Below are 23,567 nucleotides of genomic sequence, written 5' to 3' on the forward strand. Positions count from 1 at the left end.
AAAAATTTAAGAACTTGTCAGTGAAAAATCATGTTCAACACTAGAACACGTGAGAAACAGAATTTTCCTTTGTGGGAACTTTAAAGAAGGAGACAAACAATTGTCTGTTTTCAATTGCTTAGTGGAAGGCAGAGATCTAGACTGGATGAGTGTTTAGGGTTCAGCTCAGTTCTACTGTCCTGCAAAAAATGAGAACAAAAAGTTTGCCATTCTGAAGAGTGGGAAAAAGTCATGAGTTGAGTGATTTGTTCATTTTTACGCTAAATTCTGCCCAGGCTAAATATAACCCCTTATGCAAATCATAACAAAAATAAACCTGCATTTTGAGGGCCCAAGCTTAGAACATCACCTAATTTCCCCAGAGCTCCACCATCATTCACCAAATTTTAAGCAAGGCAGGTGTGAACAAGCATAGAAGGAAAAGGATGACCTAGCCTGCCCTCTCCCTCCCTCTGCGGAAGAGACCTCTCCTCCAGCACTGCATGTTAGCTTTCATCCTGATATGCACTATTTTTATTCAAGAATTTATGATTAGTGAAACAATTCCACATTGAACTTGACTATCTGAATATAAAGCAGGACTGACACTTTGAACAGAACAAACAGAAAACAGTGACTACTAATTTGATCAAAGCATGAAGTCAACAGAAAAACAATTATGAAATGGGACTTCAGTGACTCAACAGGAAAAGCATTTTGCAAGATGCACTGTGACCCCACTTAGAACTGACAGAGTGGTAATACCACCTTCAATCTCCAGATGGCACCCCAACCATGGCCTGCTGGGTTTCCTTGCAAGGACTGAAAACACTTCTGTGTCTCACTCTGAGCATAGCTAGTGCATTTTCCAAACACTAATGAGACGTGGTTATAATCAGCATTCCCAACCTTAAAATATGAGGGCAGAAGCAGAGCTCATAATGGGGACTTAAACTTTTCCTTTCTCTAGCTTCTCCCCATCATCTTTTCCTGGATTAAAAGAAAATTTTAATGATGAAGCAAAACATTTATTAATTTTTAAAATAAGGACTCTGTGTGTTCCTTCTTTACCTCACCTCCAGCTGGTTTAACGGTTCCCTCAGCTGGGTTTATTCACATAAGACAAGCACCTAATCCATTTTACTACCTTGGTTAACTCTTTCTTGTAACACATTTATTGAGTTACAATAAATTGTATTGTAACCCATCTAGTACTGGGTAACTAAATACATGCCCTGCTCTTGAGAAGTTGATGGTCTAACAGAAAGCAGAGACTTCTATCAGACTGAAAATCAAAGACAACAAATCCAAGTGGTGTGATACAGACAGTTAGAGAGTGAGCACCAGAGTCAGGCAGAGTCTGGTTCAAATCCTGCCTGGGCCACTACCTGTGATGATCCTGGCAAACATCACTGCATACAGAAAATATTAGTACCTATGCCTGCGAGGTGTGCTAAGAGAATTAAGGAATTAATTAACCCTCAGCACAGAGCCAAACACACACACAGTGCCTCCAGAATGCAGAGACAGTACACAGCAGGGCTGAGATTATGGGCTCCGGCCAGACTGATGTGACTGAATTCCTGATTCAGTCACATAGTGGTGTGACCTTGAGGACATTCACCTAACCTTTCCAGGACTTAATATTGAACCTGCCCTCTGTGAGGCGGTTTGAAGACTAACATGGTAACATGAAACTGACACATTTAGAAGAATGCCTGGCATAAGGCAGACACTGAGTGTTAGTTGGTATTATTGCACAGTGCAACCAATGCTATGCTGGCATAAGCCGACCGCACTACTACGAAATTAGCTTCCTGCTAACCAAGCTTGGTCCACCCAGGAGGGCTCCCTGAGGAGGTGACCTCTAAGGATGAACAAGACTTAGGTGAAAGTAGAGCAGAATATGAGGAGAAATTGAATATCCAGTCTCAAAATAAAACATGCAGATGTGTAGAGCAATTTTCTAAAAAGTGCATGCAGCATTTAAACAATGCCATAAAGAAGCTGGCTCAGGAGCTGCTAGGGAAAAAGCACCAGAGTGAAAAAGCTAATACTATAAGCACAAGGACTGCAATGCGAGAAGAAAGTGAGTGAAAAAGTCTGAAATGAAATGAGAAGACAACAGAATTCTTGTGTCCACTGGTAAAGAGGGGGTGGTGTTCTCTATGGTGGACTGTGGAAAGATCTTGGGGGTTGGGGGCGGTCTGTAGGTCTTTCCACACTCAGCACACACATGCTCTGGCTGGCGCCCACAGGCCCTGCTCACAGGCCTGTCATTATGTGGCTCTCTGCCCTCTTCAGGATTGTCTGCTACTCTGGGTGATGGCCTGCCCGGTTTGGACTGATGTTCCTGCAGCTCAGGGACAACAACAAACAGAAGCACCACTTGGTACATGTTTGGTCCTCTTGTGTGTAACATGGGATGCTGGCCTGGGTGTCAGAAGACACAGGCTCCTGTCGGAGCTGGGACACTAATTGGTCATGTTAGCATTAAGAAGGGATTTCACTTCTGGGAGCCTGAATTTCCTTAATACTGGGGACAGCTGTGCTTACTCAGGGGTTATTAGAAGGGTTAAATGAGCTCAAACATTTTGCATGCCCCAAAGCACTACCCTAATAGGAAATACTGCAACTAGGGAGAAGAGCATGGGGCTTTCTTTGGAGCTAGACAGATCTGGGTCTGGCTGAGCCTTTTATCAGCTGTGTGACCCTTGACAAAACTGCCACTCTCTGAGCCTGTTTCCTAAGTTGTAAAATAGGCCACACTCATGGCTTACTGTGCTGATACAATAACTAAACATAATCATGCACATAAAGGCTTAGAATAGCGCATGGCAAAAAAAAAAAAAAAAAAAAAAGAGCCTACCATATTTTCATGAGACTTTTCTTGCTGTTAATATGACCACTATGACGCCATATATATTTCTAGGTCTGAACATCAGAATTTCTTAGAATGAGTCTTGTCTTCAAATTAATTCAGCACTGTACCCAATTAATTAATACTAACTAATTTACACCCAAGATATCGTTATGTGTGAAAGCTCTGGTTTATACCTAGGCCAATTACCACAGTAAGGACAGATCTGATCTCTGTGCAGGCTTGTTAGCTTTTCTTTGTTCTATGGCTACAGACTGGTACTGTAATACCAACCAGCTTTCTCAAAACTGTATGCAGTGAGTGCAGAGGAAAACAGACACAAAACACCCAGAGTAGGCATCTCAGTGCAGCAGAGAGTACAAGTTATCCCTACTCCCTCTTTTTTATTCTCTTAATTTAAATAATGCTGTGTGTTCCTAACATTTTCTGTTTGGACAACACATTACTATGGCAATGTTTTGTTTTGTTTTGTTTTGAAAGGACAAAAATGAAATCAGAGGAGCTGCGGTGGCTCAGGCCTGTTGTCCTGGTGCATAAGGAAGCGAGGCTCGGCGTTCGAGGCCAGCCTGTGCAACATAGAAACCTCTCATCTGTATAACCAAAAAAATGACATCAGTTCCAAGGGCTCCTACATGAAAAAGTGAATCCATCAGTAAAATCCCGTTGTGGTTCTGGAAAAAAACAGCTTTAAGCACATGTTCAGAACTACTGTACCATGGGCATCCTTTTCACATGTGAAAGCCTGGATATGGAAAAAGGACAACTCAAGAGAACAATCCCAACAAGAAAAAAGGAAAACTAAGACACTTGGGTTTTTCTCACGTGCTAATTTTAAAGTACAATTAGTTAAATAGTTTTATTTTTCAAATACTGCTTTCCAGACACTGCTTCCCTATTTTAGTCACCCATCATCAACTTGCTACTGGGCTAGGACTAGAGTTACAGCCATAAAAAGGGTTACACCCCCAAAAGACCCTATTTTTCTATTGCTAAGGAAACCAATTCCAAAGGGGAAATGAAGAAAAGACATGAGACAGGAAAAAGCTTAAAGATGTGGTAGCAGCTGCAGACCAGCACAGCGTCCTACAGATGCCCACAAAGGCCTGCGTGTAGGGCATCAGGGCATTCCCAAATGAACCATGACGTGCAGAGCGGCACCGAGTTCGGGAAAACCAAGAACCGAGTGTTGGGTTCCGATCTGCCAGGGTTATAATATCCTCTGGCAAATGGCCCAGATGCAATCTGTACAAAATGGAATTAAGACAAAGCCCTCCCTGCTGAATGCCTGAGAGGAACCAAAACATCACTTCCATTTTTATTTCAGGGCAAAAACTACATTAGAAAGCATTAAAGCTCTTTTAAAATTTGTCTAGCAGGTTTTCCAGTCTTTGTCAAATGCCTTCCCACCCGCCAAAAAAAAAACTATATTAGGAAAATTTATAATGGAAGCAAAAATGGATTAGATAGGGTATTTTTGTTGATTTCTACAGAAGAATAAACTGATTTGAGAGAAGGGGGAAGCATCCTTTAAACTTAAAAATTTGGACTATTCTATAGCTGGAGACAATTAAGACTATCATTTTGCAAGATCTTTCCATCTCCCAGACTCTGGAAGGAACAATTATGCAATCCCATTGTCCGAATTAGCCATTTTTTGCATTTGTGTTTGATTACCACCCTGCAGATAAGGAACAATGTTGAATCAACATCATTCACTAAACTTAAGTTGGCTGCTCTTTGTATTATTTAAAGCCCTATTATTTTCTTGGAGCTAAAATTTCCCCCAAGTAAAATACTTAGGTAGCCACAATCTTAAAACTCTCTTTGAGAAGATATTGCTGAGGAAAAGAACTCACAGAGCCAACACTCTGCAAAAGCTAGGAGTGAAGTGTAGTTTCTGGGAGTAGGATTTACACAACTGCTGTGTGATAGTATAAAATGCTGTTTCACAAAGTAGTACATGAAAGGTAAACTGTATCAATATAATTTAATTTTAGGCTGTGTAAAGAAGCCATGTCTAAAAAGTGGGGGAATGTATCTTAAAATTGGTATTCCCTCTCCTAAAACTGCAAAGTAGCTGTCACTAAATCAATGCCCACAAAATTAACAAATCAATGCTTAGGACTTCATGGATTTATACCATAAGTAATACAAAAAGCAGCTTTTTAAAAATTACTTTTATTCTGTTACAGTTCATTTGATAATCTGGTTCTACTGTATTTTTCTACGAAATGTCTATTAAAGGTACTCTTGCTGCTAGGAATCCACTATAGGTATACATCAAAATCCCCATTACAAAAAATAACAGCCCATTATACGTTTACAGCTTCCTTTTGACTCTCTCGATAGGCATAATTATTATTATCATACCTCCATATTATATGTAAGGCAATTGGGGCTGAGAGCGTTTAAGCGAAGCGACCTGCAAATGCTCAGAACTCCTACTCTCAGGCTCTCCTTGATATCCTCCTTCTACTAAAACTAGGCCTTATTATACTATTTACTATTTGTAGCTCATGAGCTACTACCAATAGCCTAGGCTTGAGAAACTACACAGAGCTTTTCTGTTAAAAAAAAAAAAAAAAAAAAAAAAGGTGGGGGGTGGCAGGGGGTGTTGTCTGAAACCATTTGATCTATAATACAGTGTTCGTTTACCTTCAGAAGAGCAAGGTGGAAAATAAGGTATTAAGAAGCAGGTAGGCTAGGAGAAGATCAAACATTTCTTTAAACTTTCATTTCAACTGCTAAGCTATACAAGCTTCAATTACTCCAATAATAACATGATACGGGGGATATTAAGTGATTAAAGCGTGATTTAAATATCAGTTCTATACTTAAAGATTTTTTTAAAATTAGAAAGATTTATCCCAAAGCATTATTTAATTTACAAAATGTGCACTCCAGCAATGCCAATAAAAGGGCGACATTGAGGATTCTGGGAAGATGAGAGAATCTCAGTGGCAGCATTGTTTGGGGGTTTTTCCAGAGTCCCTTCGTAAAAATACAGAGCTAGCAGAAAACAAAACAAAACAAAAATCCAGGGACAACATTTACACAAACTAGGTGATATCCCCAAAATTTAAGCGGGTGGGAGCAAACACCAACAGCCACACGACCTGCATGTGATCAGCCTTGGGAGTGTGTGGGAGGGGACAGCAAGGGGACACCTGACAGACCTGAGGGCAGCAGGCCGGTGTGAGATCAGCAGCAGAAACTGGGAACAATTTTGCCTTTTCCAACAGAAGCTGGGCACACAGGTACTGAATTTAAAAGGTCTGAACAGGCAGGCACAATCTAGACCCCAGCACTCTCAAAATCACCCAGAGAGGGCTCCCTTCCAGGATGGGCCCACAAAGGAGACACTCCAGGAAATGAAATCGAATTTCAGCAGGATAGAAATAAGAGGGATAAAAGCATAAGAGAGGCTACATAAAACCCAGGCTAGGAAATATCAGAAAGCAAGGCACCATGTTTTTGAACACTATCTGAAGATGTCAGAGAGGGAGCTCTGTGAAATTAGAGCAGCTATCTGAACCAAGCCACCATTTAAAAAGCTTGGGAAAATTAAATCCACATAAAAATAAGCAAGAAAAAAAAATCAAGGTTGAACTCCAAAAATTACTGTCAGAAAAAAAGAGAGTAAGACACAGAATAACATCCCTTTAGACAATATAAGAATGCTAAAAAGACATGCTCAAAAGAGATAAAAACATTATAGTGATTCAAAATAAGAAAACAATATATAAAACATTATAAATCAGAACTTGAAAAACTCAAAAAATAAAGTGACAGAAATCAAGAAAAAAATTAGAAATAAATGAAGGCAAACCAAGAAAGAACACAAGAGCAAATAAACACAACAAATAATGCCCCCAAAAGAAATAAAAGGAAAGGAGCAAAATAATAATAATAATTAATAATAATAATAATAAAGTCTTAAAAAAATAACAAAAAAAATGGTTTGGGGCCTGGCATGGTGGCTCACACGTGTAATCCCAACACTTTGGAAGGCCAAAGTGGGAGGAATGCTTAAGGCCACAAGTTAGAGGCCAGCCTGGACAACATTGTGAGAAACCTCGTCTCTACAAAAAAATAGAAAATTAGCTGGGCATGGTGGTGAGTGCCTGTGGTTGCAGCTACTCGGAAGGTTGAGGTGGGAGCACTGCTTGGGCCCAGGAGGTCAAGGCATGATCATGCCACTGTACTCCAGCCTGGGTGACAGAGCAAGACCTTGTCTCAAAAAAAGAAAGAAAAGAAAGAAAAGGAGGGGAGGAGAGGAAAAGAAAAGAGGTTTGGAGAGAAACTGACAACGACTAAAGAGAAGTAAAGAAGACAAAGCATATGGATAACAGGAGCTTCTGATAAAGAAAACCAAAGCAAAGGAACAGGAAAAAAAAATTAAAAACTGTAATTCAAGAAAAAACAAAAGACTGGAAACTATATATTGAAAGAGCATACCATGGTATCTAGAGATACCAACTCAGAATGACCAACAATCTTCTAGTAAAATTAACTATATTTGAAGAAAAAAAGTCTTACGAACATTTAGGCAAAAAGAGCATACGATTTACAAAGGAAAGGAAATTAGATAATAATCTGACTTTAACAGCAACAACTATGCCAAAAGAAAATGGAATAAGGCATTTAGATACTCAAGGAAGAACTGTGAGTCAATAATTTTATTTATTTATTTATTTAGAGACAGGATTGCTCTCACTCTGTTAACCAGGCTGTAGTGCAGTGGCACAATCACGGCTCAATGCAGCCTTGATCTTCCAGGTCCAAGAGGTCCTCCCACCTCAGCCTCCCAAGCAGCCGGGACCACAGGCACTCACCACCACACCCAGCTAATTTTTTATTTTTTGTAGAGATGGGGTTTCACCATGTTGCCCAGGCTGGTCTTGAACTCCTGGGCTCAAACAGTCCACCTGCCTCGGCCTCCCAAACTGCTGGAATTACAGGTGTGAGGCACTGTCCCTGCCCAATAATTTTATATTCAGAAAAACTCACTTTCAAGTAAAAAGATCACAGATAAGTTATTATCAGTATACAAGAACTCAGAGAATATTGTTCCCACTCCTTCTTAAGGAATCCACCCAAGAACAAGCTTCAGATGATCCAAATGCCTGGTGTGAGATTGACACAATGATTGATGGAGTGTACTTCCATGTAGTTACTCACAGAACCAAGGGAGGAGAGACTGTTGAATGTAACAGCTATGTGGTCTTGAAAATACAGAATACATCATTTTTAAATGGAGGGAGAATAGACATAGCATGGGTTTTAAAAAGTTGTTTGGTTTTTTAACTAAAAGTCGTTTAGTTTTTTAACGATTTTCAGTATCATGGTATGGTGGTGGTATTAGTATTTTCACTCTGAGACTATTATATGTATAATGTGAAAAGACAAATGAGATAGATCAGGATATTCTAATTCTCCTTCTGTATCCCTAAGACCCTGCATTCTCTGTATGAAAGAAAGGAGATGCAGATGTAATTAATATTAAAGAGGTTAGGTAAATACAGGCATACCTCATTTTACTGCACTTCACAGATATTGTGGTGGTGTTTTTTGTTTTTTAAACGAACTGAAGCTTCGTATCAACCCTAAGGCAAGTCTATCTGCACCATTTTTCCAACAGCGTATGTTCACTGTCTCTGTCACATTTTGGCAATTCTTGCAGCATTTCAAAGTTTTTTGTTATTACTGTATCTGTTACAGTGATCAGTGATGTCTGATGTTACTACTGTAATTGTTTGGGGGCACTATGAACTGCACCCATATAAGACAGTGAACTTAATCGATAAACACTGTGTGTTTTCTCATTGCTCCACCACCTGCTCTCCCTGTATCCCTGTCTCTTCCTCTCCTTGGGCCTCCCTATTACCTGAGACATAACAACATTGAAATTAGGCCAATTAATAACCCTAAATGACCTTTAAGTGTCTGAGTGAAAGGAAGAGTTGCACATTTCTCACTTTAAATCAAAAATTAGAAATGATTAAGCTTAGTGAGGAAGCCATGTCGAAAGCTGAAACAGGCCAAAAGCTAAGTGCCTCTTAAGCCAGTTAGCCAAGTTGTGAATGCAAAAGAAAAGTTCAGGAAATTAAAAGTGCTACTCCAGTGGACACATGAATGATAAAAAAGCAAAAACAGCCTTTGTTTTAGTAGTCTGGATAGAAATACAAACCAGCCAGAAGATTCCCTTAAGCCAAAGCCTAATCCAGAGCAAAGTCCTAACTCTCTTCAATTCCATGGAGGCTGACAGAGGTGAAGAAGCTGCAGAAGAAAACTTGGAAACTAGCAGAGGTTAGTTCATGAGGTTAACGAAAGACACCATCTCCATTATACAAAAAGTACAAGGGAAAGCAGCAAGTGCTGATGCAGCAGCTGCAGCAAGTTATCCAGAAGGTCTGGATAAGATCATTGATGAAGGTGGCTACACTAAACAACACATTTTCAATGTAGATGAAACAGCCTTCTACTGAAAGAAGATGCCATCTAGAACTTTCATGGCTAGAGAGGAGAAGTCAATGCCTGGCTTCAAAGCTTCAAAAGATGAGCTGCCTGTCTTGTTAGAGGCTGACGCAGCTGGTGACTTTAAGTTGACGCCAATACTCATTTACCGCACCAAAAATCCTGGGGCCCTTAAGAATTATGCTAAACCTATTCTGTCTATGTTCTAGAAATGGAAAAACAAAGCACGAATGACAGCACATCTGTTTACTGCATGGTTTACTGAATATTTTAAGCCCACCATTGAGAACTACCGATCAGAAAAAAAAAAGATTCCTTACAAAATATTACTGCTCATCAACAATGCACCTTATCACCCAAGACCTCTGATGAAAATGTACAAGGAGATTAACATTGTTTTCACCTGCTAACATCAATTTTGCTGCCCTTGGAACAAACAATCATTTTGACTTTCAGATCTTATTATTTAAGAAATACACTTCATAAGGCTACAGCTACCACTGATAGTGATTCCCCTGATGGATCTGGGCAAAGTGAATTAAAAACCTTCTGGGCTGGGCACGGTGGCTCACGCCTTTGGGAGGCCAAGGCGGGTGGATTGCGAGATCAGGAGATGGAGACTATCCTGGCTAACACGGTGAAACCCCATCTCTGTTAAAAACACAAAAAATTAGCCGGGCATGGTGGCACATGACTGTAGTCCCAGCTACTCGGGAGGCTGAGGCAGGAGAATCGCTTGAACCCAGGAGGCGGAGGTTGCAGTGAGCCGAGATCATACCACTGGCGCTCCAGCCTGGGCGACAGAGCGAGACTCCGTTTCAAAAAAAAAAAAAAAAAAAAACCTTCTGGAAAGGATTCACCATTTTAGGTGACAATAAAAAAATTCATGATTCGTGGAAGGAGTTCAAAATATCAACATTTGAGGAGTTCAAGACTTTGGTGGAAGAAGTAACTGTAGATATGGTGGAAATAGAGAACTAGAGAATAAAAAGTGGAGCCTGAAGATGTGAGTGAATTGCTGCAATCTCATGATAAAACTTGAACAGATGAGGAGTTGTTCCTTATGGATAAGCAAAGAAAATGGTTTCTTGAGATGGAATGTACTCCTGGTAACGATGCTGTGAACACTGTTGAAATGACAACAAAACATTTAGAATATTACTTACATAAACTTAGTTGATAAGGCAGCAAAAGGGTTTGAGAGGACTGATTCCAATTTTGAAAGAAGTTCTATGGTGGGTAAAATGCTATCAAACAGCATCACATGCTACAGAGAAAGCTTTTGTGAGAGGCCAAGTCAATCAACATGACAAACTCTACTGTCGTGGCCTCATCCAGCCCAACCTTCAGCAGCCACCACCCTCATCAGTCAGCAGCCATCAACACTGAGGGGAAACCCTCCACAGCAAAGATTACACTCTCTTTGGTAATACAGTATTTTTAAATTAATGTATATATATATATATATATATATTTGTTTAGACATAATGCTACTGCATACTTAATAGATATAATTTTCCTTTAAAATAAACCAGGACTTCTGAAAGAAATGGCTTGGGCAGGGATGTCCAAAGTGAGCCTGAAACACCTCAACATATCACATAGCAAGGAATCTATCTATCAAAGACTACGAGGGTCATTTCAAAAGGATTCAGAAATCTTGAAGATGTTTCCATGGGAAAAGGCGAGAAAGTCAGCTTTGAGATAAGAATTATAATGGATTGAACCCATCAAATATGTTCAAATCCATAATTTCAAAATGAAAAGAACGGGGAAAAAAAAACCCTAATTTGTCACCTTCTGAGGATGACAGAGAATCAATTCATTATCTTGAGAACTGGGTAAATAAAAGTTTATTTCCTAAATGAACTATACTATTTGGTAACTAAATAGTAAGTAAGTGAGGACATTATCTTATAAAATTTTACCAGCTAAAAATTGAAAACAAAATGACAGAATTTACTGTCACCATATTGCAACCCCTAGTGAATGACTGGATATAGGCACAGAATGCACAAATGGAAAAAGAATGAAACCCAGACATTGTGACATCATGTGCTTCCTAGCATATGGAAGAACATAACGTGAACAATACAGTCTTGCCAAAAGGACAGAACCTGAATCTGACCGCACTTCAGGTTCCAGCTGCCAATTTGCAGGAAATTCAGAGGACAGAGGAGCAAGTTGAACTGCAGCATGAGGGTACAATCAGCAAAATCCAGATGGTTGAAAAGCACAAGTCAAAGGTCAGGGCTTTTGAATAGATAAATTGTAGGGAAAAGAAAATGATGAAGGAGGAATCTTTATATTAAGACTTAAAAGACTATATATCAAGTTTTTAAAACTGGCAAGACCAATCTAGAGTCTAGAGGTATACACCTGAGTGATTACCACTACAAAGAAAGGCAAGGAAATGAGTATTACAAAAGTTAGGAGAGTGGTTACTTTGAGAGGGAGGAGGGGTGTTGTGACTGGGATGGGGCACATGGAGAAGTCTGAGGAGGTTGGGAAAGTTCTACTTTTTGACATGGAAGGTGGTTACATGGTGTTCCCTATGTCATAAATCACTTAACTCCCTGAGTCTGCTTAACTATTTTCACTTAACTATTTGGTGTGTTTTTCTGTTTTATAATACACACTGTTTTTTTTAAAAGGATAACGTGACCAGTAATGCTAGAGACAGGGAGAGCCAGAGATGGATCAAACCTGCTTCTTCAAAAGAGGTTCAGACTCTCCGTTTAAGATTCTGGCATCAGAGTTAGGTGTGGTGGCTCATGCCTGTAATCCCAGCACTTTGGGAGGCTGAGGCAGGCGGATCACTTGAGCTCAGGAGTTCGAGAACAGCCTGGCCAACATGATGAAACTCTGTTTCTACTAAAAACATAAAAATTAGCCAGGCATGGTGGCACAGGGCTGTAATCCCAGCTACTCAGGAGGCTGAGGCAGGAGAATCGCTTGAACCTGGGAGGTAGAGGTTGCAATGAGCTGAGATCACGCCATTGTACTCCAACCTGGGTGACAAAGTGAGACTCCATCCCCAAAAAAAAAAAATTTTGGCATCAGGTCTAAACAATATTCCTTTCTCTTAGCAAAATGTGTCCATAGCCATTAAAATGATCAATTTAGCAAGGCACATTAAACAGAACAATTCCCTTTCACAGCAGCTTATTTCTTTAATATGCTTTAGCTGCCAAAATTATGAGACCACAGGAGGAGACATTCCCAGCCAAAAGCCCATGAGGAAAAGCGGGTAAATGTTTAAATGACACAGTTCAGGAATTAATTTGTGTTTATGTAAAATAATTTTAATTAATAAAGCTTTCCAAACAATGTTTCAGTCCACAGCCAATAGACAGGAAAATAAAAGTAGCATGGTTCTCCAAGCTGTCTACCTGACATGTGCGAGACTGCTTACAAATTAATTAGAGACCATCTTCCCTTATTTCAGGGGCAGCAGTACTCCCATTTGTGCTTATGCCTAACCTTTTCAACCTATTTTGGGCTAGCATTAAAAACTGATCCAAACCAATAATCACATTTTCAAGTTAAAAATCATAACTAAGGACAAGAAATCACATTAAAAAGTATTCCAAAGCCTTGTTTCACACATAACCTACTTTTGGAAACTAAAGGAGGGAATGTAAAGTACTTAATTCACCTTTCACGTTTTTTGTTTGTATATCTTTATGAAAAGGACTTTCTTAACCAGGGTCCACTGGACAGAACACAGTTCTGCCATTAGCTTGGAAACAAGCAATTGCAAAAACTCTTTTACCACCTATGACACATCCCATTTTATCTGCATAACTTTGGCATCTTACGTCACTGTCTTGTACAGTCTGTGCCAGCAGTTTCAGTTTTTTCTCTCCTTTTGGGGCGAGGGGAAATTCATGTGGTCAAATGGCATTACAGAATTACTGAAAAGTCACTTTACTTTCCCTAAAAGCTTCCAACAGAGAACAAGTCAACTGTCAATAAGCACATACACAAACACACTCACAGAAAAGACTATAATCCCAGCACTTTGGGAGGCCAAGGCAGGCGGATCACTTGAGGTCAGGAGTTTGAGACCAGCCTGGCCAACATGGTGAAACCTCGTCTCTATTAAAAACACAAAAATTAGCCAGATGCAGTAGCAGATTCCTGTAATCCCAGTTACTCAGGAGGCTGAGGCAGGAGAATTGCTTGAACCCGGGAGGTGGAGGTTACAGTGAGCCGAGATCATGCCACTGCACTCCAGCCTGAGTGACAGAGCCAGACTCCATCTCAAAAAAAAAAAAAAAAGACACTGCAGTACAACCTTTTGATTTAAGGGCTTGTTGAAAGGATTATCTGTAATTAAACTTAAACGTAGTAAATTACTGTAAAACCCAACAGACAGTCAAAACTGCTTTAACTTTCTGCTTTTCAAGCCTCTATACATACACACATACCCACACACATGGTTTTGAAAGCAGTAGGTGAGTCTCACCGGCCTGTGTGCACACAACACCCTGGGAGCTTACCATGACCGTGCAGTCCTCTGAACCGCTGGCAATCACCTGATCGTTATGTGGGCACCAGTCTATGTCCAGCACTGGTCCTGTGTGGCCACATACTGTAGGGTAGGATTTGTCAATTCGACCAGTCTGAAAGAAGAGAGAAACAAACCTATTATGTAACATCAACACCACAGACGTTATACATTTTCTTAGGCCCATTTCTCATTTATTACCTCCACCCAAAACTGTCAATTTTCTAGATATGATGACATCATATAGTCAATATCAACTTTCACTTCTAGAAAAAGCCACTACCAAGGACACGCCATCAAATTACAAGAATCCAAATCCCTAGAACCAAAAAGATGTAATCAACTGCACTAGCAGACACAGCAAAAGAGAATATGAAAGTCTTTTTACCAAAATACAATTCTAAATAGCCAAATTGTAAATTAAAAGGATGTTCCATGGCTTTAAAAAAAAAACAAAACCCCTAAACCTTGGTATTATTCAAAATGTTAATACAATAAGACAATATCCTCAAATATATAAATTACCAGTTCTGGAAATGAATGGCACTATTAAAATGTAAAGGCCGGGCGCGGTGGCTCACGCCTATAATCCCAGCACTTTGGGAGGCTGAGGCGGGTGGATCATGAGGTCAGGAGATCCTGGCCAACATGGTGAAACCCCGCCTCTACTAAAAATACAAAAATTAGCTGGTCGTGGTGGTGTGAGCCTGTAGTCCCAGCTACTCGGGAGGCTGAGGCAGGAGAATCGCTTGAACCTGGTAGGCAGAGGTTGCAGTGAGCTGAGATCGTGCCACTACACTCCAGCCTGGCGACAGAGCAAGACTCTGTCTCAAAAAAAATAAAAAAGAAACAAGAAAAAAAAAAAGAAAATTTCAAAAGTTAAAGTTAAAAAAAAAAAAGAAAAGCTTTAGCTATCATTAGGGCCTAAAGAGCCTACTACATTTTAATGTCTCAGTCTCTCTGCTATCCTCAATCAACAGAAATGCCAGCCAGCCAATCTAGTTAACATCAACTTAGACCTCACCCATTAGCCAGTTCCACATCTGATTAAGAATAAAATGCTTAATGTTGGTCATAAATAGCTACCACAATTTGCTCATGTCACACATTTGAATCTAGCAAGCCAACCAGGGTTATCAGACCAATTTTGTGTCAACTAAGACAACTGCTATTGTTAACAACAGGTGCATGAAAGTGGTTTCCTTTTTAAAATAGCTTAATGCCAGTCCACGCTGAAGCTGTGTATGCTCTAAGAGCAGGTGCACAGAAAGGAATCACTGCAACGTATGGCTTAATCTATTTTTTGTTGTTTTTGCTCTTATATGGCAAATCATCCCAATACTGGAGCAGGCTTCTTAGCAATTTTTCAAGAACAGAAATTTCTACGATTTCTCCAATTTGACTTGACTGTGCAAATCTCCAGGGAAGCAGAACATTAACGTGTAAAGACCACAGACTCTGGAATCAGACAGGTAAGGGTTCAAATCCAGGCTCTACTGATTAAACAGGTGACTTCAGACAAGTCATGTAATCTCTCTAAGCTTCAGCTCATTCGTCATCTGTAAAATAGTTAACAATGATACTTAACTCCCACAATTACCGTAAGGATTAAATGAGAGAACACTTTTAGATAAATCATAATTCAGTATTATAATTATCTGTAAAATATGTAAAAAATTTAACCACAGTATCTGGAATAAAATATCCAATAAAAGCTGTCACATTATTAGTTCTTCTAGTACAATAATTTACTCCATCATTAAGAATTAACAAATGTGTTGTGAACTTTTATGGACCAGACATTGTGCTGAGTGCTGGAGATACAGACGTGAACAAGGCAGTCTGGTCCTGGCTAAATGTGGAGCCCCGTGAGAGGAGAGAGACATTTAAACAGCCAATTATGGTGCCACATAGGAACACAGAAGGAAGACATTCAAGCAGGTTTGTGGGGTCACAGTCTCTGGAGAGGTTTTCTTCTGGAAAAGGTAAGTTCTCAGTTGAGGCCTGAAGATGGCCCTGTTTACAGACCTAAGGCCTAGGTTTCTTCACGTTCCTCCACTTTCCCTTGCAACCCAGTTTGGATCTTCCAAAACGCATCACCAAAAAAGGACTTCAAAAAAGGAAATTCCAATGAACACCATATCATATAGAATCTGGGTGTCACAGGAAGGAGCCACACAGTTCATTTACAGGCGGCGAAGCATAAATGGCTGAGAACCAGAGTGTAGTCATGGTTCTGCCATCTTCTAGCTGTGAAGTCCTAGCCAAATTACTCCATCCTTCAACCTCAGTTCTTCGTCTATAAAACTAGAATGTTTAACAGTTTATTCCTTAAGAGCTGATGTGAGGACTAAATGAAACAATCAAGGTAAAGAACGTGGTACTGTCCCAGCACTTAAGTATTCAATAAACATTACCCAAAATTTAACAAATGCTGGAATCTACCACTTTCTGATGTTGTCTCTCCTTAAAGAATGACCAGCTACTAAGTCTAAGCCACGTGGTTTTGCTTATCTCACTGCATTCTCACAAAAATCATGCAGGTAAGATGGAGATTTCACTTGCATCCTTGAGTTACTACCCCAGGTAATATTGTTGCTTAAGCTGATGGTATTGGGATCACAGGTGTTCATCCTATTTTTCATAATTATTTAATAATTATTATATAATTATTAAAGTATAGATATAGTAACTCTTTTGAATGTGTGCTCTCTTTCTCCTTCCTTTCTTTCTCTCTCTCTCTTGTTCTTGTCTCACGTTGTCTAGGCTGGAATGCTGTGGCCATTCACAGGCACAATCACAGCCCACTGAAGCCTTGAACTGCTGGCCTCAAGAGATCCTCCTGCCTCAGCCTCCTACATAGCTGGAACTATAGGTGTGTGCCACCACGCGTGGCTTGAATGTGTGATATTTCATAACTTAAAACATACTAAGGCTGGAAGGCCAGAATGAAGTTTGACACACATTTAAATAGACAAACCAAAAGGAGAGAATTAAAAGAATGGAACAGAGGCAAAAATTAAAGAGATAATGGCTGAGAATTTTTCAGGTTCAATTAAATGCATAAGTCTTTAGATTTAAGAGGCACAAATCCCACCTCCGGCAGTATAAGTGAAAACAAATTCTTATCTATTCATATCCTAGTGCAATTTAGAACACCTAAAACAAAGAGAAGATCCCAGAAGCAACAACAGAGAAAGGACAGATTACCTACTGACAGAGTAATCAGACTGATTGTGAGCACACTTCTCAGAAGCAATCAGAGAAACAAAGAAATGGAAAATATCTTGGAAATGCTAAGAAAAGCCACCACCCTTGTATTCCATACCCAGAAAAACTATCATCCAAGAATGATGACAAGAAAAAAGCAAACAAAAGACACTGTAGACAAAAAGAGACAGAATTTACCATGGGTAAACCCTTGTTCAAAAAATTAAATTCTTAGATTTGGCTCAAAGAATTGCTATATTAATTTTGAAGAATTAAGTTTAAGGACTCATTTCAGGAAAAGAAAGTAAAGTAGAAAAACAGACTGGTATAGCAAAACAACAGTGAGCAAATAAATAAATAAAGCAAATACAAACAGGTACTATGTAAAACAGTACTAATAATACCTACCTGGAGTACAGATTTTACAAAGACAGAAAATATTAGACAACAATACCATTTAAGGTAAAAGGCACATGATCAGACTTAAAAATTGACTAATTTTAGACTTTAAATAAAGATGTCCAAATGCAGAGTAAATACGAAAAGGAAAGAGAGAGAATGTATAATTTCTGGGGGTGGGTGGGGGTGGAGGTGTACTAGAATAGCTAGAATTTAAAAACTGGCTTAATCCAATAGAAAGAGAAAATAAAAAGAAAAAAAGGATCAAAGAAAGTATGAATGCAACTCAAGAAAAGCAGAGACAAATTTTTTAAGAAAAAAAGCATGAAAACTAGAAAGCACAAAGATGGTAGAAATAAAACCAACTATAAATCATGATTTGCAGTAAATGCAAGATTAAGCTCACTAGATAAGACAAGGCCTCTCAGATTAGATTAAATCCAGCTACAAAACATATTTTAAAAAAATAATGGCACCAAAAGGCAAATAAAGGAGGGGGGCATATTAAAAAGTATACCTGGTAGTTAATACCAGAACAAACAGACTTTAAGGTGAAATGCACTATTAGCAATTAATGTCACTACCTGACATCTAAAGAAACAATTCACTGGAAAGTTATATTGCCACTATAAACTGTAATTCATCTAACCATACAATTTCAAAATAATTAAGGCAAACGTTGACAGAACTTGAAGAAAATGACAAAGTCGTAATCGTAAGAGATTTCAACAAAGATTTAAGAAATTAAACAGACAAAATTAATATGAATACAGAAGATTTTATAAAAATTAACAACTTTGATCTAATGAATATATATAACCTTGTACCTAACATTTAAAAATATACTTTTTTCAAACATACATTAAACATTAATTTGTTTTAAATTATCAATTAGGAGACCACAAAGCAAATCTCAAAAAATACCAAGGAGTCAATAGCAGGTAGAGCATGTTCTGAGTATAATGCAATACAATTAAAAATTAATAGAAAAATAAACCAAAAATCTCCAGTACATTTGAAAATATTTTAATTTACTAAATAATTCAGTTTTTAAAAAATCATAATGGATAACAGAATAAAAGTTAAAACTGAGCAATATACAACGTATCCAAATGTGCAAGATACAACTAAAACAGATCTTAGTGAAAAATGGACAGTCTTAAATGCATATAGTAGAAAAGACTGAAAATGAATGCATTGAGTTGCTACCTTGAGAAGTTAGAAAATGAACAGAGTACATCCAAAGAATGTAAAATTATTAGAAAAGACGCCAGGTGCAGTGGCTCATGCCTGTAATCCCAGCATTTTGGGAGGCCAAGGCAGGTGGATCACGAGGTTAGGATTTCGGGACCAGCCTGGCCAACATAATGAAACCCCGTCTCTACTAAAAACACAAAAACTTAGCCAGGCATGGTGGTGGGTGCCTGTAATTCCAGCTACTCAGGAGGCTGAGGCAGGAGAATTGCTTGAACCTGGGAGGCAGAGGTTGCAGTGAGCTGAGATCGCACCATTGCACTCCAGCCTGGGCAACAGTGCAAGACTCCGTCCCAAAAAAAAAAAAAAAAAAAAAAAAGGAAGAAAAGAAGTCAGTGGAAAAAAATAAATATCAAAATAAATTTAAAAATCAACTAAACTGGATAGATCAGGAAAAGAGATAAGGCACAAATGAATACCAATAATTTTAAAAGGGACATAACTTACAAATAAAGTAGAAATTTACAGAGTATGAAAATACTAGGAATAACATTTGACAATATATATAAAATTGAATAGATGAAATACACAATCTCACAGAAGTAAAAGTAACATCAAAAGATTTTCAAGAATAAATAAATGTAAATTAGATCCATAACCATAAAAGATCAGTAGTTTAACTCTACCCATCACCACCTCCCAATAAATCAATCAATCAACAAACACCAAAAAACACTAGGCCCAGATGGTTTTACAGGTGAGTGTCACCAAATATTCAAGGAAGAGATCATTTCAAACAAAGCTTTCCAGAGAACAGAAAAAAGTGCCACTGAATTCATCATATAAGGAATGTAACACCTTGATACAAAGGACAGTATAAGGGAGAAAAATTGAAGCCTATATGACTTATAAATACTGATGCAAAGCTCCTCACAAACAGCAACAAAAGCAAACCAAATTCAGCAGTGTGAGTTGTTCTTTAAAAATGTAAATGAACAGACAAGTTACAAAGTGCAGGAAGAGGTATGCAACATACATACCCAACAAAATCAACAACCAAACAGAACGATGGGCAAATTACATGAGCAGAGAACTCACAGCGAAGAAAATCTGAAGACGCAATAGATGTGTGAAAAGATACTTCAATCTCACTGATAATTAGAGAACTGCAAATTAAAACAACATGGTCACATTTTATACTCATCAAAACTGGTGAAAATGTAAAAGTCTAAATATAAGTGCTGACAAGGATGTCAGGAAAGAGGAACTCATAAACTGTTTACAGAACACCTTGTTACAATTCCTTTCAAGAGCAATTTGGTAACAGGTAGAGGTGAGGATGTCCAGCCCAGCAATGCCACTTCTAGGTGGTCTGGGTGAGAGAGATGCTCCCATATTTTGTACAAGAGGAATATTTATTGCCGCATTGTTGGAAATAGTGGCAAAAGCAGAAGCAATTTCACTGTCCTCCAGTATGGGAATACATATTTACATAAAAGTTTAAGGCACACGAAATAAAAGTACATGTTACAGATAAACATATATGTAATAAAAATATGATACATATTTGAAGAAAAGATTACCTCTGGGGAAGGAGAAAATAAGTAAGAATGGTATTCTACCTGTATCTGTTATGCTTTATTACTTTTTTCAAAAAGGGGAGATATGAAACAAATATGGCAAAATATTAACATCTGTTTAATCTTGTGAATACGTGTGTCCTATTATTTTGATACATCTTATTTTGAAAAAAAGAATTTAAAATATAATAAAGTTAAGAAATACACCAATGCATTATTATTAAATTTGCATTAAAATTTTTTTTTACTCCCAAGGAAAAAAGCTTTTCTACCTGAATTGTTTTGTTTTACATCAGGGTCTTTGCATTCCTAGGCTCTGCTCAGGAAACCACATTTGGCATCCTTGATGGCCAAGTATAGTACTGAGCTCTCAACTTCCAAGAACACCAAATGATTTTTTCCAATCTGGGCTAAGAAGCGCTTTTGTTCAAACACAAAGCAATTTTGAGGGGAATCTGGAAGTACTAGCACTAGTTGTTCTTAATTACATACTAAGAAGCTTCTTACTAAATGACTTCTTTTTTGAAGTTAAAATTAAATAACCCTGGCTAAAAGTTAATAGCTATTCACCAGTATTCTTCAGTCAAGATATCTGAGAACAATAATAAGCATTACTGCCATTCCCAGCTCAGCCCCAATAAATCCACAGCCTGAAAGTACTAGAGCTCAACATTTTCTCTGGAACCTGAATGTCACTGAAAGAGCAACTGCCACCTATTTCCGTCCTTTCTATCAAAACAAATAATAACAATGGCTAACACTTTTTAAGTACTTAAATTACAAGCTAGGAACTGTCTGAAGACCTTGATAACTTTGTCCTCATGACAACCTTTAAGATGTGGGAACTTTATTACCCTATTTTCCAAATAAAGAAACTGAGGCACAGAGAAAGTCAAGAAGTAAAGATCTAAAATATCACTGACCAACCATACTAGATTTGGATAGGGAAAGAAAATTTCCACTATGCCATGGGTTGTAAAAAAGGCACACAACTAATGTTAAAAACTATTGGCAACTGGCCATCAGAAACACAGAGTTAATAAAAAATGATATTCTACAAGCAGCTGCTTCCTCTGGTTGTGACGTCATCATAAATCCTTAAATAAAACAGAGAAAGTAGTATTCTACTGTAGCACCAGAGAAAAGCAATTGACTAAATATCTGACAGTGATAAAAGAACAAAAATGTGAAGAGAGTATGGGGGTAGATGGCATTTTAAAGGTACACTGATTATTTGGCATGCTGGATGTTCACAAACACACAGTCAAGAATCAGCTATCCTGCTTTCAAGGGCTTATACCTCTAAGTATCTTCTTACTCATAATCAAATCAAAACAAAAGCACAACAACATATTTCACCAAATCAGCATACGTTATTAAAAATGCAAAGCTGGGCACTTACAAACTGCTGAGGGCTCCAGTTCATGGAGATTAAAGGAAACCATACTAATAACAGCCTTATATGGTAAAGATGAGGAAACATCATTCTGAAAGACATTTTGCACTAGGATCTAATGAGAACACAATTCTCATTCGTCTGCACGACACATACTCATTTATCATGTAGTGAATAAACCACAGAATCCATGTATAATTAGCTAGATTGTGAGGGGCCATTCAGAAAGACATCCACCACGTCATGGTGACAACACAGTTTACCTGAACCTCTAAGCAGCAAATTTAAATGAATGCAGAGGCTGAAAGGAAGATGTACAAGAATTAAAGCCAGCTTTTAGATATCTTTTTAAACTGAAAAATGAATTATTTAAGAAACTCTCACCAATCTTCTAAGGCTTAGAGATAGAAAAACTTTACTAACAGATCAGTCCACTATTTCACTAGGGATAAATCACCTCTGTTGCTTAATCTGGAATATTACTACTTTTCTGGCATGGAATTGAAGTAGTTTAGCTGAAAATGTAATAGCCATTTAGACTCCTTGCTTTAAATAAATTTTGATTCATTGATTACTTACTAGTCCCAATCACATGCCATAGGATAGCTTTTGTTATACCTTTCTAGCTACAACTCCAAATGATTGGGATTACTAGCACGTCAACCCTACAAGTGGCAAAAATGGCCAGCACCAAGCTTCCCAAAGGCTCTGCTCCAGAGCCAGTTCATAAACTCGTGGGACACTGGTGAAATAGGTCAGGACACTGGCCCACAGACATTATTATCTGAAAGATCCAGTACAGCCTGCCCAGAGCCAAGCAACATGAGCCGAAAGGAAAATTCAGCTTCCAAAGCACGTATACAGCTGGCATAAGAGAGAGGTGTAATGGCACAATTTCCACGTGGCTGGCCAGAGCTGAGGGTGATGTCTTACGAGCATGTTCCAGCCAGCAACTTTCACCGTGGTGGAAACCGTCCCAGATACAAGCACTATCATTTGCTTTGGGGAAAACACTTAAAAATCTTGAAGTAGCTAAAACATAGCCGAGTTCCTGGAGACTGATACTTCAACTAAACTCACAGAGTTAGGCAACATTTCCTCCAATAGGCATTTTGCGGGGAGAAGGTGAATGAAAATCAAAATGTAAGCATCAGTAAAAATATAACTTTATCAAATTGCTATAAAAGGAAAGTTCATAACTTAAATGACTTAGCAAAAAACATTCCTCTTTAGGCACACTAAATTCAACATAAACCTTAAGAAATCCAGTGAAACCCTGTCCCTATAAACAAATATAAAAATTAGTCAGGTGTAGTGGTGCGCACCTGTAGTCCCAGCTACTTGGGAGGCTGAGGTGGGAGGATGACCTAACCCCAGGAGGTCAAGGCTGCAGTGAACTATGATCACGCCACTGCACTCCAGCCTGGGTGACAGAGTAAGACCCTGTTTCAAAAAAATAATAATAAGGCCAGGTGCAGTGGCTCACATCTGTAATCTCAGCACTTTGGGAGGCTGAGGCAGGTGGATCACTTGAGGTCAGGAGTTCGAGACCAGCCTGGCCAACATGATGAAACTCCATCTTTACCAAAATTACAAAAATTAGCCGTGCATGACGGTGTGTGCCTATAGTCCCAGCTACTCAGAAGGCTGAGGCACAAGAATCGCTTGAACCTGGGAGGCAGAGGTTTCAGTGAGCCAAAATCGCGCCAGTGTACTCCAGCCTGGGTGACAGTGAGAAAAAAGAAGAAATGATATTTCTTAGTTGTAAGGGTATTTCCTATCAATCTTACTGGAAAATCACAACAGCTTCCACTTATTCACAATGTATCCCCCCTGACCTTTTTTTTTTTTGAGACGGAGTCTCACTCTGTCAACCAGGCTGGAGTGCAGTGGTGCAATCTCAGCTCACTGCATGCAACCTCCGCCTCCCAGGTATGG

The 23,567-nt window shown here is 38.7% G+C and overlaps 1 protein-coding gene and 1 non-coding gene across 4 annotated transcripts in view; one reads left to right on the top strand and one right to left on the bottom strand.

Annotated features, from left to right (window-relative positions):
- Window positions 1-23,567, bottom strand: part of CORO1C (coronin 1C) — a 120,665-nt gene that overhangs the window by 17,076 nt on the left and 80,022 nt on the right. For all 3 annotated transcript variants that reach the window (XM_054527615.2, XM_024256559.3, XM_054527616.2), the window contains exon 3: window positions 13,843-13,965. In XM_054527615.2, the coding sequence (XP_054383590.1) occupies window positions 13,843-13,965 (123 nt within the window). The remainder of the gene's footprint in view (window positions 1-13,842; window positions 13,966-23,567) is intronic.
- Window positions 4,203-4,263, top strand: LOC112135955 (U7 small nuclear RNA). The gene has a single exon (XR_002917174.1). It is a non-coding gene; the product is annotated as a U7 small nuclear RNA (small nuclear RNA).

This window comes from Pongo abelii, chromosome 10 (genome assembly GCF_028885655.2).
Source record: "Pongo abelii isolate AG06213 chromosome 10, NHGRI_mPonAbe1-v2.0_pri, whole genome shotgun sequence".
NCBI lineage: Eukaryota > Metazoa > Chordata > Mammalia > Primates > Hominidae > Pongo > Pongo abelii.